The 14,589-nt window shown below is 53.8% G+C and overlaps 1 protein-coding gene across 2 annotated transcripts; it reads right to left on the minus strand.

Annotated features, from left to right (window-relative positions):
• ZNF575 (zinc finger protein 575) lies at window positions 1–4,254 on the minus strand. 2 transcript variants are annotated; one of them, XM_004440113.3, is made up of 3 exons: window positions 4,078–4,254; window positions 3,444–3,554; window positions 1–2,937 (listed from the first exon to the last, which is right to left on the minus strand). In XM_004440113.3, the coding sequence occupies exons 2-3, from the start codon at window positions 3,523–3,525 to the stop codon at window positions 2,279–2,281; spliced, it is 741 nt and encodes a 246-aa protein (XP_004440170.1). In that variant the 5' UTR covers window positions 3,526–3,554; window positions 4,078–4,254; the 3' UTR covers window positions 1–2,278. The 2 variants fall into 2 exon arrangements, with proteins under 2 accessions (XP_004440170.1, XP_087277776.1); XM_087421650.1 differs by lacking the exon at window positions 4,078–4,254 and having other exon boundaries at window positions 3,444–4,069.
• Window positions 4,255–14,589: the final 10,335 nt, after the last annotated feature.

Consider the following 14,589-nt stretch of genomic DNA (forward strand, 5'->3'; position numbering starts at 1 on the left):
TCAAATTTAGATCTTAAATCATCAGAAATTTATTTTTGTGTATGGTGTGAGGTAGGGATCTGTATCAGTTTCCTATTGCTGCTGTAACAAATTACCACAAGCTTGGTGGCTTTAGACAACACAACTTTATTTTCTTATAGTTCTGAAGGTCAGTAGTCCAAAATCAGTCTTCGTAGGCTAAAATCATGGTGTTATTAGCAGGGCTGTGTTTCTTTTGCAGGCTCCAGAGGGGAATCCATTTCTTTGCCTTTTCTAGTCTCTAGAGACTGCCCAAATTCCTTGACTTGTGACCCTGCATCACTCCAGTCTCTGCTTCCATTGTCACATCTCCTTCTCTGACTCTTCTGCTTCCCTTTTTCCTATATAAAGTCCCTTGTGATTACGCTGGGCCCACTCTAACAATTAGGATAATCTCCTCTCAAGATAAGATCCTTGGGCCAGCCCCGTGGCTTAGCGGTTAAGTGCATGCGCTCCGCTACTGGCAGCCCAGGTTCGGAGCCTGGGCATGCACCAACACACCGCTTCTCCGGCCATGCTGAGGCCGCGTCCCACGTACAGGAACTAGAAAGATGTGCAACTATGACATACAACTATCTACTGGGGCTTTGGGGGGGAAAATAAATAAATAAATAAATAATTTTAAAAAAGATAAGATCCTTAATCACATCTGCGAAGTCCTTTCTGCCATGTGTAAGCTAACATACAGGTTCTGGGGATTAGGATGTGGATATCTTTGGGGGACCATTATTCTGCCTACCACAGTGTCCCATTTAATTTTTTCCATATCTCTGAGCACGTTCACAGATTAGCATGTCCTTTCCCCACTCATCTACAGCAGGGGTCAGCAAACTACAGCCCACAGGCAAAATCCAGCCCACCTACTATTTTTATAAATAAAGTTTTATTGGAACACCACCACACTCATTCATTTATGTATCAGTGTGTATGGCTGCTTTTGTGCCACAATGGCAGAGTTGGGTAGCTATAGCAGACACTGTATGGCCTGCAAAACCTAAAAATAAATACGATTTGGCCCTTTACAGAAAAAGTTTGCCAACCCATGACCTACAGGTGGGGACTGTCACATGTCAGGACCTCCTATAAGCACAGGTCTGTTTCTGAGCTCTCAGTTCTCTTCCACCAGCCTGTCCCCAAGCCAGTACCACAGGCGTCATTCCTATAGCTTTGTAATAATTCTTGCTGTCTGGCGGTGGGCGGAGGGGCAAGCTCCCCTTCTTGTTCTTCAAAATGGACTTGGCTTCCTTCCCTTTTTTTGCCACTACTTGATTAGTGTCCACTTCCTTCACTAGACCAGGTCTGTCTTGTTGACTGCTGTGTTCCTGATGCCCTGCGCAGGGCCCAGCACACAGTAGGTGCTTAATACATATCTGTACAATGATCAGCAGTCCAAGGTTAGCTTGATCATCCTTATTTTATAACTTGAGAAACAGGCTCCAAGAGGGGAACTGACTTTGCCCGAGATGGTGTTTATGCTGTTACAGAAGCCTTCTAACGCTCCCATTTCACAGATCAGGCCTCTGAGTCCAGAGGAGTGACAGGGCTGGCTCCAAAGCGTGGGCTTTAAAGTGTTTTTACACTATCAGTAGTACAGGCTTTGTGCTTGCTTTTATCGTCCAGTATATCTTGTGAGTCTTGCTGCGTCAGTCACGCAGAGCTGCCATTTTTCGTACAGCTACATACTCCATTCTGTGGCTGTGTCCCCTGTGAATGGGCACCGGGGTGGTTTCTCATCGTTGGCCCCAACCCTCACGCTGCAGTGAGCAGCCCTACTCTTGTGCCTGTTTCACACACTTGAGTTTATCTACAGGATGAATTCCCGGAAGTGGAATAGGTGACATGAGCATGTGTGCATTTTCAATTTTTTATCGATACAGTCAAATGGGCAAAGCGGAGCCACTAATTTCAACTCACAACAACAACGTGGAGAGAGCCTGTTCCCCACCCTCCTCACCAGCCCACGATGCAGCTGACCTTTTACCTTTGCCACATGAATAGGGGAAAACCAGAGCCAGGGCTCTCAAAGCACACCTCCAGGTCCATGGTTTGGGGCACAGTGCCAACTCTCTGTGGGTGACGCTTTCCCTTCCCCAAAACAGGCGGGCAAAGAGTTCCTCCACCTTCTAAGTTTGAGCCCAGGATGAGGGGCCAGCCTCCCTGCCAGCTGTCTGGGAGAGGTAAGTCCATACAGCCTGGCTTAGAAACGCCACCTCTATTGACCCGGGCTGGCGGCAGAGGGGCCAGTGAGCCCAGGGAGGGCTCACTCCCGCTCCCCCTGGCCCTCAGCCTGGTGGTGGCTGCGCTGATGAAGGAGCAGGAGGCGTCTCTGGCCAAAGGCCTGGCCGCAGCTGGAGCAGTGATGCCGGGCCGTGGGCTGGCTGCCCGGCGCCGTGGGGGGGTCGTGACATAGGCGATGGGCGGCCAGTTTGGAAGGGAATGAAAAAGCCTTGGGGCAGTGTGGGCAAGGGTAGGGGCGGGCGTCAGTGGCGTGGTGCGTGTGGCGGTGGGCCGCCAGCTTGGAGGGGTAGCAGAAGGACTTGGGGCAGTCGGGGCACGGGTAGGGGCGGGCGGGCGCGTGGGTCCAGAGGTGGGCCGCCAGCTTGGAGCGGTGGCCGAAGGCCTTTGGGCAGTGCGGGCACGGGTGCGGACGGGCGCCGCTGTGCGTGAGGCGGTGGGCGGCCAGCTTGGAGGGGTAGGAGAAGGCCTTGGGGCAGTCGGGGCATGGGTGGGGGCGGGCGCCGCCGTGTGCCAACCGGTGTGTGGCCAGCTTGGACGGGTACGAGAAGGCCTTGTCACAGTCGGGGCAGCGGTGCGGGCGCTGGGGCGGGGGCCGCCGGCGGGGTCGGGAAGGCGCCCCCGGGGACGCGGCGGGCCCTGGAACCGGCTGGCTGGGCTTCTGCGGCGGGGCCTGGTGGGGAGCTAGGGGACAGGAGGGCTGGTGGGCTCCAGGAAGCAGGCAAGGCCCTGAATCTAGGTCAGCCCCCTCGACCCCCAGGCTTGATGTTCGAGTGTATCTGGACACCTCAGGGGTCATACTGAGAGTCCCCAAATGGCATGTTCCGACTCCCCACCCCCTGCCACGCATCATCCTAAGGGGCTCCGAAGGGTTACCTACCTGGAACCCCAAAGCTGAGGCTTCCCCAAAGCTACTAAGGTGTCCGTTTCTAGTATCTTCCCAAGTGATCACCCTAAAATCCCGCATGTCATCCCCCCTGTCCCTCCTGTAATTTCCTGAGCCCTAGAAATGATCACTGAGGCTCCCCAAAGATAACCAGGTGGATTTCCCAGAACGCCGCGTTTTGGGCACCCCAAATGGTCATCACCGTGCGCCCTCAAACTTTCACCCAGAGGTTCCCTCAAAATGTGACTCTCTTAGCCCCAATTCCTGGAGAATGCCCCCTACGCGCAGGTGGCGCCGCTCTCACCTCCTGCCTTGGTCACCGGTTCCTTGCCAGCGGGACTCGGATCGGCGCCCCCGGCCGCGGACTCCGCCTCTCGCTCCTGCATCTTGTTGGCCCAGAACCTAGAGGGAGGGCCTAGGACGGGGAGGGGGCGACGCCGCCGGTGACTATCAGGCTGATGGGGATAGGGCTGGAGGGCCTGAAATCAGGGGTCCCTCTGTTTAGGAGCGGGGTCTTTTTAAGCCTTGGATCCCAAGACCAGGGCAGGCTTTGCGGGAAGGCGGAGCCTAAGAGCACAATAGGCGGGGTTTATACAAATTGACAGCAGCAGCCCCGTCGCAACTTAGACCCAGGGTTGGATCCACCTAGCGGATTTTGGCGGGGCCTCTGCAGCTTAAATTCGGCGCCCGTCCGGAGCGCGGAGCGGGCGGGACCTATGCCCAGAGTGGGCGGAACCTCCCCACCAGAACCACGCGGCCGCAGAACCTGAGACGGGAGTGGGCGGAGACATACAAACGGGACCCAAAGTCGGTTGCTTAGCAACTCAGACTCAGGGGCGGGGCCTTCCAGGGGAGTGGGCCGGTCTTGTGCAACTCTGCCCCCGAGGAGGGGCTACGAGCTCAGTGGGCGGGACTTCACAGCGAAAAGGTAGCTTTACCCGGCTCTTGGCTTAGTCTCAGTCCATTGACGCCGCGTCAACTGCTTCCTTTTCGCTAAATTTCATCCCCGGCATGGAGTTGGGGCCGTGGAGGCTAGACGGGAGACCTGGAGGAAGACACAGAAGGAACGTGGCGTGTGTTGCCATTCAGAGACCCCTACGGGACTTCTCCCTTGGGGTCCCAAGCGTCCGGGCCTCAATGCACCCCTCGGGATGGTGGCATTCGGGCACCAATGCACCCTCCCAAGGCCCAGGCACCAGTGCAGCCCTCCAGAACCTATGCATCAGGACCCCAATCGATCCCTGTTCAGGAGACCCTGCCGTGCAGCCCCCAATCCACTTCCCGAAGACCCAGAAGTCCGGGGCCGGAGCCCTGCCCCCCTCACCTGCTGACAGCCCCTCCCCGGGGGCGGGGCTCCGGGCCCCTCCCGCGGCGGCCGCTGCAGCGGCGGCGCTGCCCTCGGACGCGGCGGAGCTACACCGCCCGGCGCGCGCCCAGCGGCGGGAGGGGAGGGGCGGGAGCGCGCGCGGGCTGCTCGGCCCAGCCTCATTTCCATCCCCTCCTCCCACGCCGGGCCGGTGGGGGCGTCCGTACGCATGCGCAGCCGCAGCCAGCGGAGGCTGCTGCGGGGGAGCTGGAATGGAAGGTGGGGGTGAGTGCGCAAAGCAGGCAAGTTGGTGAGCTAAGCGCCACGCTATGGGCCGAAGGACAGAAGGAAAGTGTACAGCAGCTTGCAGGGCCTACGGTGGCTGACTGGAGTCAAGCACGTGCAGGACTTAACACGGGGAAACTGCGCTTAGAGATCACCGAGACAGCGCCTGGCATATGCACCTTGCCTTTTCTATGTCCCGCTTCTTTTAGAGAATTCCACCGGGAGCTTGAGTTGCGTCTCCGAAGTCAGTTTCAAGAGCCAGCTGCCCATTTCACCCCTCAAGGCGTTTGCAAAAAAGTCTGGCCATTTCTTCGAGAGAGGGCGGGGGCGGGACTCCTGGCTCAGAGCCAGCTGACGCCCAATAAAAGGCATGTTATTTGCGTAGCGCCGCGGCACCCTTCGCCATTGGGTGATGCAAGATTCTCATCCCCTCCCACCCCAATGCTATGGCCCTGGGGGTTCCAGGGGCCCAGGCCATTGTTCCCGGGAGGGCTGGAGCTCCTGGTGCCAATTCCCGGGTAGCATCCTTGGCACCCTTCCCCGGGCAGTCACGGTGCACTTTCCCACCCCACACAAGAATGACCATGAAGTACCTGTTGGGGGAGGTCATCAAGAAGAAGTGACCTGGGGCCAGCCTGGTGGTGTAGTGAAGTTCACGCGCTCCACTTGGGTGGCTGTGGCCCGGGTCTCGCGTGTTGGGATCCTGGGTGCAGGATCTACACCCTGCTCATCAAGCCATGCTGTGGTGGTGTCCCACATACAAAATAGAGGAAGATTGGCACAGATGTTAGCTCAGGGACACTCTTCCTCAAGCAAAAAGAGAAAGATTGGCAACAGATGTTAGCTTGGGGCCAATCTTCCTCACCAAAAAAAAAAAAAAAGATGTGACCGCAGGTTGACCCTTGAGCTGGACTCGGGCAATTGGAGTCTCCCCACCCCTCCCCTCTCGTTGGACTGTGCATTCCGTTTGCCTTCTCCACTCCCAGAAGCAGCCCAAGGGTACAGCCTTGAGATAGTAATGTGGTGATGAACCTGTCTGGACTGTGTGCTAGACTGAACCCAGTTAAGGCCTCTATATGCACTTTTATGATTTGGCGGGTGGGTGCCAAGATCTACACATCTTGCAGCTGCCCAAGATGAGCTTCAAGTAAATTCCCTTGAATTTACTACCCTCCAATCTGGAGTGGTCTGCCTCTTTCTTAGGTCTCTCCCTGCTGTCTGCTTACAGGCTGGTTTCAGATTACAGCCATTGAAGCTCCTGGAGGAGGTTGCAAAGCAACAATTGTCCAGCCAGTCAGGAGACCAAAGAAATGGGCGTCAGGAAAGCGGCATCGTTGGGGGAAATCCCGAGTTGGCCTTTCACCTCTGTGGGGACAGGTGGCCTGTATGTTAGATGCTTGTGGGCCCCCACTGAGTATGGGGCTGCCCCCAAAATGCCGGCTGGTCTAATGCGCTTGTTTGAGGAACTGTGCGTAGCACACTGCGGCAAAGAAGGGACACGAATGGCTGCCACGGTGGGCTGGCCTCTGCTGTAGGCAGTTTGGCTGGCTGCTGAGGCCCAACTAGAGGCTGAAGTTTGAGTTAGAGAGTTGGAAGAAGAGCTGAGGTTACAGAGGACATGTGATTGTCCACTCCTCGGCTAGCTCCGGGGCTGGCAGACAGGGTGGGAGAGCAGGATAATCAGTTGGAGACCTTAGCGTGCCGTTTAGCAAAGCTAGGAGGGGACGAGAGGCCACAGAGTAGGGTCCGAGTGCTGTGACAAAGCCTGGTTGGGATGCTAAGAGGCAGAACCCTGAGAAAGTGATGATGGTGAAGAGGAGGATGTGGTGATCGATGAGGAAAAGGACGAAAGGTCCCATGCCGTTGGACCCCTCATACAAAGGCAGCCCCTAACTGAGGAAACACTCCTGATGAGAGAGTGTACTCCGGCTGAGCTGTTGATGTAGCTGCCGAGATCCAGCAAAAGGCCAGGCAAGTGTCCAGGCGTGGTTAGTGCGGCTATGGGATATGAGAGGCGATGGCATGTCTCTCACCCGGCAGGCAGGAGGCAGAGAAAATGAGCAACATCACCACACCCCTGGCCCTCTGGCAGTGCCTGCGTGGTGCTCAGTGGTTTGAGGGACTCAGTCCCTTTCAGGTTGGATTATTCTAGTCTGCAGGGAGGCGTGGCCCAATGAGGGGGACCTCCCTGCGCATGTGGGACCCTGGAAACCTATAGAGGAGGTACAACAAAGTTCCTAGAGAGCTGGGAACGAGACAGGCCATCTACGCCCTTGTCTTTGGTCGGGCCACATTCACTGTAGGAATGAAAGCCCAGATACTCCAGTGCACCCCCACCCCACCCCCCCACCTGGTATGGGATGCTGATCTCCGTGCGAGCGCAGCTGTGAGACAGGAAGTTTATGATGTTGAGCAATCCATTGCTGATCTGGTAGAAACTGACAAATCCCAGAAACAGGTATGGGCTGTGGGAAAGACCCGAGATAGTGAGGGAGCTCTGAAAATCAGTGAGCTGTCCCAATCACTGTAAAGGGTCGGGTGAAAGTAACCCGGAGGCAAGTCTGGTTTGACCTCATTGATGCTGGGACTGCACCTGAGCAGATAGACTGACAAACTGACACTGTGTTGGTCGGCCTGTGGAAAGCCTCAAAACCTGAACAGCAGTTCAGACCTGCCCCATCTGCCCCTGCCATCCCTGATGCCCTGCCTGTTCCAGCAGAGGCCTGAGGGATACAGTCCTATTTGGGGCAAGTGCCTCCCATGCCCCGGGTATAGGGTATAGGCCAAGATCACCTTCAGGTGAGGGCTGTTGGGGGTGATCGGAGGCCCCATGTTGAACTGACTATTCATGGTCCTCTAGAAATAAACAAAAGGTGATGGCTCTGGTGGATACTGGAGCTGAATGTTCTCTAATACATGGTAACCCTCAGAAGTTTCCTGGCCCCCCCAGCGCCATCAATGGATATAGGGGGCAAATGGTTATGGTCAGGAAGGTCCTTTTGACCTTGCAAATTGGTCATTCTCTCCCCGAGCATATAAGGTTTTTCTGTCTCCTATACCAGGGAACATATTGGGCATTGCTATCCTACAGGGTCAAACTCTGCAAACCTTGGGGGCCACCCCAGTGGCGTATCGGTTAAGTTCGCACGCTCCGGGGTCGGCCCAGTGGCGCAAGCGGTTAAGTGCGCGCGCTCTGCTGCGGCGGCCTGGGGTTCACCGGTTAGGACCCCGGGCGTGCACCGTCACACCGCTTGGCAAGCCATGCTGTGGCGGTGTCCCATATAAAGTGGAGGAAGATGGGCACGGATGTTAGCCCAGGGCCAATCTTCCTTGGCAAAAAGCAGAGGATTGGCACTAGATGTTAGCTCAGGGCCAATCTTCCTCACAAAAACAAAGCAAAACAAAACAAAAACTCTGCAAACCTCTATCGGTGAATTCTGGCTCCTAGTTAGAGTAATCGAACCAGCGCTTACGGGAAACGCCACTGGGAACTGGAAGGCCCGCGGCCCCCATGAAAAGTGGTAACTATCAAACAGTGTAAATTGCCTAGGGGACACAAGGAGATAGGAGAAGCTATCCAAGAACTGCACCGAGTGCGAACTGTACGCTCTGCCTATAGTGCTTTCAACAGCTCCGTATAACAGGTAAAATAGCCAGATGGCTCATGGCAGATGATGGTGAACTACTGAGAATTGAACAAGGTAGTGTGCCCCATCCTTACGGCTGTGCCCAACATTGCCACCATCTTAAATACCTTGGCCGTGGTCCTAGGAGTGTACCATGCCTTGCTGGACTTAGCAAATGCTTTTTTCAGTATACCCCTGGCTGCTGAGTCCCAAGATCAATTTGCCTTCACATGGAAATAGCAACAATGGACCTTCCAGGTGCTTGCCCAGGGTTCCCTACACAGCCCCACCAGATGTCATGGGCTGGTAGCCTGGGACATGTTCCTCTGTCCCTGTTCTCCTTCCCCACCTCAGTAAAATGGGCCCATTACATTGATGATGTCATGGTGACAAGTGAAGACTTGCCTCTGCTGCAGGACACTCTGCAGACTTTGCTGGAACATCTGTGAGGGAGAGGATGGGAGGTGCACCCAGAGAAAATTCAAGGCCCAGGCACCTCCGTAAAGTTTTTGGGAGTTGTTTGGTCTGGTAAGATGTGTGTTGTCCCAGAAGCTGTGATTGATAAGGTGCAAGCCCCTAAGAACATGAAAGAGGGGCAAGCCTTTGTAGGGAGGTGACAAGTTTGGAGGACTTTTATTTCCCACCTGGCACAGCACCTCTTGTCCCTTATACCACCTGGTAAAGAGAGGGCACATGTAAGACAGGGGATCACAGTGTTTTTGGGGTTTTTTTGGTGAGGAAGATTCGCAAGGCTTGAGAAAGATTAGCCCTGACCTAACATCTGTGCCAGTCTTCCTCTATTTTGTGTGTCAGTCACCGCCACAGCATGGCTGACGAGTGGTGTAGGTCTGCGCCCGGGATCCAAACCCATGAACCCAGGCTGCCGAAGCAGACCGTGCTGAACTTAACCCCTAGGCCATGGGGCTGCCCCTGGGACAGGGCATCCGAGCAGCAAGCCACCTTTGAGAAGACAAAGATACTAGTGAAACAGATTAAAGCTTTGGGCATCTTGCAAGCAGGGCTGCCATTTGAGTGGCATGTGTCTATGACTCCAGAAGGTATGGGTCAGGTGCTGTGGCAGAGACAAGAGAAGGAGAGAGTGCCCTAGCATTTGGGCCCCAGCTCTGGAAGGGGGCAAAACCCGAATATACCCCATAGAGCAACAGCTCCTAGCAGTGTACACGGTGCTCCTCCAGACAGAGCCGCTCACAAAGGAACAGCATATCGTGGTAAGAACTTCCCTTCCTATCAGAGGGTGGGGAGAATATGTTCCATTGAGAATATGTTCCATTGACCCACCTCTGCCATGGCTCAACCCCCCACGTTGACTAGGCAGCATGTCTGTTTGCAGCAGAGAAGCACCCCGTCCACCAGCCCACTGTCTCGGGACATATGGGTGCTACTAGGCCCCGTAGAGTATGTAGATCCTCCAAATGCTCCCCTCCCCCCATCCCTCTGGAGGCCCCTGAGGCCTGTAGACAGGGATGAAGGGAAATTCCTACTGATGCCTGGTGTACAGATGGCTCTAGTGGAGGCAGCCCATCCACAGCCCAACACTGACACCATCTGGACAGAAAGAGGAACAAACTGCAGCAGCCAGTGGGCTGAACTCAGACGGATCTGGCTGATGATCCCTCGTGAGCCCTGGCCATTAACCCTTTGCACTAACAGTTGGGCTGTTCTAAAGGGATTAACCCTACGGTTTGGACAATAGGAAGCCAAGGGGTGAATGAGCATGAATAAGCCGTTGTGGGGTCAGGATATGTGGAGGGACATCTGGGTTCACCTGCAAGAGCCTGAGGCAGTCCTCGCTGTCTTCCACATCCCGGCTCATAAGGAGCTGACACGCCCTGGCAATCAGGAAGCAAATGCCCTAACCCAGGTATGAGCCCCAGCAACCGACCCCTCAGTACTTACAGCAAATTGAGTGCACAGAAAGAGCAGGCACCGCAGTGCCCGGGTGGGATGGCTAATTGCCAAAGATGCCAGATTGCCCTTGAAATACAGTGGCTTGGGTAATGCAGTCACAGCATGTCCTGTATGTTCTAAACAATGCCCAAGGCAACTGCCAAAGGAATCTGGGGTCATCCACTGGCGTTCCCAACTGGTGAGGGACTGGCAGGTTGATTATGTTGGCCCCTTCCTGTGAGTGAGGATTCTAAATATGCCTTAGTTTGTGTAGACACTGAGTCTGGTTCAACCCAAGATTTCCCCTGTCACTGCACAAACCAGGCTGCTGCCATTGGGGATTAGAGAAATTGAGTGCCATGTACAGATACCCTCGTTGACTAGACAGTGATCAAGGGTCACATTTCAAAGGTCATGATGTCGAAGACTGGGCAAAAGAACGTGACATTGATGGAAGTTCCATCTCCCCTATAACCTGCAAGCAGCAGGGTTGCTTGGAAAAATGGAATATGAAAACAGCAGAATAAATTACTAACAGGTAAAACCACCTTGGCCAACTGGACTATAGTGCTGTCCCAGGCGTGAACACATTTGAATGATCAACCATATGTTGCCCCATATGCCAGACGGGGGACCCTTGCTGGGACACCCAAGACTGTAAAGGTATGGGAGTCGCAGGAGGCAGTCATTGCCCTGACTATCACTGTGGATCAACATGCTATGCTGCTGAGAACACTAAGCCCCATCATGCCTGGGAGAGGCATTATCTGCTGGGATTTGCAATGGGACGTCCTGCCAGAATGAGTGAGTTACTTGGTGCCCCTGGCTGAGGGGGAACTATTTAATCTCTGCTGGGATGCTGTTGTCCTGCTGCGAGCCAGGCCCGTGGAAACACACTCTACCCAGGGTAGAGTGCAGTATTGAGCGGGGCGGGGCCCAGTCCGGCACATCCCACCCCCAGTCCGTCTCCTCACGCCTGACAGGGCTGCCTCCCCTGGCCGACATGTATGGTACGCACAACCAGGTCAAGTCCCTAAAGCTGCCAACCTCCCGCTCCTCAAAGTCAGGTGGGCACAATTTGGCTGTCATCTTTGTTCCTTCCATTGGCCTGGAGGGTGTTATAGCCCTTACTAAATTCACCCAGCAAGCCTTAAATGACAGCCAACACAGCTGGTCCTTACTGAACACTGAAATGTCTCTAATGAGAAAAGCTATCCTTCAAAATAGGATGGCCTTGAATGTTATTACTGCCTCATGAGGAGGCACCTGTGCCATTATCCAAACAGGATGTTGTGTGTTCATACCTGGTGAGTCTGCTAATGTGTCATCTTGTTACAGAACACAAACACAAGTTCCTTTACCCACCACACGGAGGGGTCAAAAAATTAAAAAACTGGAATGCCATGCTTATGGCAAGGAAAGGGGTTTTTTATTTGTTTTGTTTTTAGTGAGGAAGATTGGCCCTGAGCTAACATCTGTGCCAATCTTCTTCTATTTTGTATGTGGGATGCTGCCACAGCATGGCCTGATGAGCAGTGCATAGGTCCACACCTGGGATCTGAACCTGCGAGCCCTGGGCCGCTGAAGCAGAACGTGCAAACTTAACCACTACGCCACTAGGCTGGCCCTGGAAAGGGGCTTTTATTATCGAAAGGCAGCCAGACGAGGAGATGGGAGCTAAAAACTCAGATCTACCAACTTGAAGGGAAAAAGGTAGGAGTTTTTATTTGGGATTTTAGGTAGGGGAGGGGCAGCATGTAGCCTTGCTGGTTGGTGCCTTCCCACCAGCCTGCATTTGGCCTTGTGACGCTGCTTGCAGGGAGGAGGACGGCAAGGTAAGGGAATCTGCAGGTCGGTGTCCTTGGTTGTCTGCCTCTGTGATGGATGGTGGATTCTGGCTCCAGGAAGCCAAGAAGTTGGGGTTTGGGAAGCTTCAGTTTCTTGATATTCTCTGGACATCAGTTTTGCTGCAATCAACTTCAAGAACCCCTAATTAGCCAAAACCTTAGTGTGATCCCAGGGTGAGGCCACCTGGGCTTTAACAATTTGTAACTTCTTTTTTTTGTGTGTGTGAGGAAGGATTGGCCCTGAGCTAACATCTGCCAATCCTCCTCTTTTTTTCTGAGGAAGACTGGCCCTGGGCTAACATCCATGCCCATCTTCCTCCGCTTTATATGGGACGCTGCCACAGCATGGCTTGACAAGTGGTGCGTTGGTGCGCACCTGGGATCTGAAGCGGCCAACCCTGAGCCGCCGCAGCGGAGCGTGCGCACTTAACGGGAGCGTGTGCACATAACCGCCTGCGCCACCGGGCAGGCCCCAACAATTTGTAACTTCTATTTGCCTTTCTGAAGCTCAGAGGTTAAAGAAGTTTCCAAAGGTTAAAGAAACAGATATTTACATATGAATGTTACTAAAGACGCAGGGAAGGGGGATGGATGCTTCTGGTTTTGACCTCATATATGCTGGGTTTAATGTAGAGGAATCGATACCAGGGCCAGTATCAATCTTTATTAAATCACATGAGGTCACAAGTGAACACCCTGAGTGATCCGACCCCAGCCTCGGGGACTTAGTAAATCAGTAGTTTGGATCGTGGGGCTCTTGGTGGAAAAAGTTGTCACTGATTTTAGGAATCATTGTCTTAATCTGTGTTTTCTCTTACGTGTGCCTGTACTGTTGTTGTGGCGTCTGCCTCCAGTGCAGCCGGATATCTGCCAAATGAGCCATCTCCATGCCAGTGAAGTCCCTTGCTGACCGCTGAGGGCACATTGTGGAAGATCGGGGCGCGTGAGATTGTAAGAGCTGGTCACGAGGGGTGGAGTGTTGGAGGAGGTCATCGGGGAGGACGTGACTGCCAGTTGACCTTCGAGCTGGACCTGGGCAATTGGAGGCTCCTCACCCCCGCCTCTGTCCTTGGACTGTGCATTCCACTTGCCTTCCTGGTTCCCAGAAGCAGCTCCAAGAATACGGCCTTGAAACAGTAATGTGGTGATGAGCCTCTCTGGACTGTGCATGTGACTGAGCCCAGTTAAGGCCTCTCTATAAACTTTTAAGATTCTGGCAGGTGGGTGTGGAGGACTACTCATCTCGTGGCCACCCAAGATGAGCCTCGTAAATTCCCTTGTTTACTAAACCCGCCACCTACCAATCTGGAGTAGTCTGCCTCTTTCTTCCATCTCTCCCTGCCCTCCGTGCAAAGGGGGAGGTGGTTTCAGATTACACGGAAACTCTCCAGGAGGCTGCAGTCCTAGAGTGCCCATAAACATCCTCAGCATGGGTGGTGTTCAGCCTGATAACCCACAAAGTCTGGTGAACCCTGGGAGCTGTAGGAGTTATACAGTGGAGGTATTTAGGCTTTGGAGCCAGATTGCCTGGGTAACCGGTTTGGAATCTTGGCTCTGCTGCTTTCTAGCTGTGTGACCTTGGGCAAGTCACTTCATCTTTCTGGGCCTCAGTTTCCTCATCTATAAAAGGAAGGGTTGTTAGGACTAAATTCAGTAATCAATGGAAAGTGTTTGGAGCAGTGCCTACAGTGCTCAATAAATGTTATCAATATTGGTTTTTGTTTTTATTGCGCTTTGAACTAGGCCATGATGGGGTCAAGGTTGTCCCAGGAACAGCAAGTGCGCAGACCTCAAGGTGGGAAAGAGTGTGTCATGCCATGCTCCAGACTTCCTTACCTTCCTTCCAGTTCTTGTACATACCATGGTCAATCCTGTCTCAGGGCCTTTGCACTAGCTGTTCCTTCTGTTCTCAAGGCCCTTCCTCCATCAGTTTGCCTGCCTGACACCCTCCTCAAATATTACCACTGCAGAGGGCCTCCCTTGCCTACTTGAGCTCATGGAGCCCCCTTCCCTCCATGACTCTGTTGTCTCATCCCCCTTGTATGCACCCCCCTTGTATGCATGTTAGAATGCATCCTCTGTTAAGATGGACCACTTGTCTATCTTGTTTATCTCTCTGTTCCCAGCATCCAGTACAGAGCTTAGCACAGAGTAGGTGTTCAATAAATCTGTATCAAATGAATGCTTGAAAGAATTAACAGCCAGAAGCCCTCAGTAATGGGAGGATAGAATGATGGGGAGAATGTCGAACTTGAGGTCAAGGAGTTGGAAAAAGGCCGAAGCCAAGTGGGAAACCAAGGGAGGGTTTTAATTTTATTTATTTATTTTTTCCCCCAAAGCCCCAGTATATAGTTGTATGTCATAGCTGCACTTCCTTCTAGTTGCCCTATGTGGGACGCGGCCTCAGCATGGCCGGAGAAGTGGTGCGTCGGTGCGCACCCGGGATCTGAACCCCGGGCCGCCAGCAGCAGAGTGCGC

The sequence above is a fragment of the Ceratotherium simum genome, chromosome 33 (genome assembly GCF_057802395.1).
Source record: "Ceratotherium simum simum isolate JZ-2026a chromosome 33, ASM5780239v1, whole genome shotgun sequence".
In the NCBI taxonomy this organism is placed as follows: Eukaryota; Metazoa; Chordata; class Mammalia; order Perissodactyla; family Rhinocerotidae; genus Ceratotherium; species Ceratotherium simum.

What these genes read in the sequence shown, in the direction of transcription:
- ZNF575 (XM_004440113.3), bottom strand. Translation starts at nt 3,525, where the DNA reads ATGCAGGAGCGAGAGGCGGAGTCCGCGGCCGGGGGCGCCGATCCGAGT. An exon ending in ACCGGTGACCAAGGCAGGAG is followed by an intron (nt 2,938 to 3,443) that starts GTGAGAGCGGCG and finishes CCTGTCCCCTAG; the next exon opens with CTCCCCACCAGGCCCCGCCG.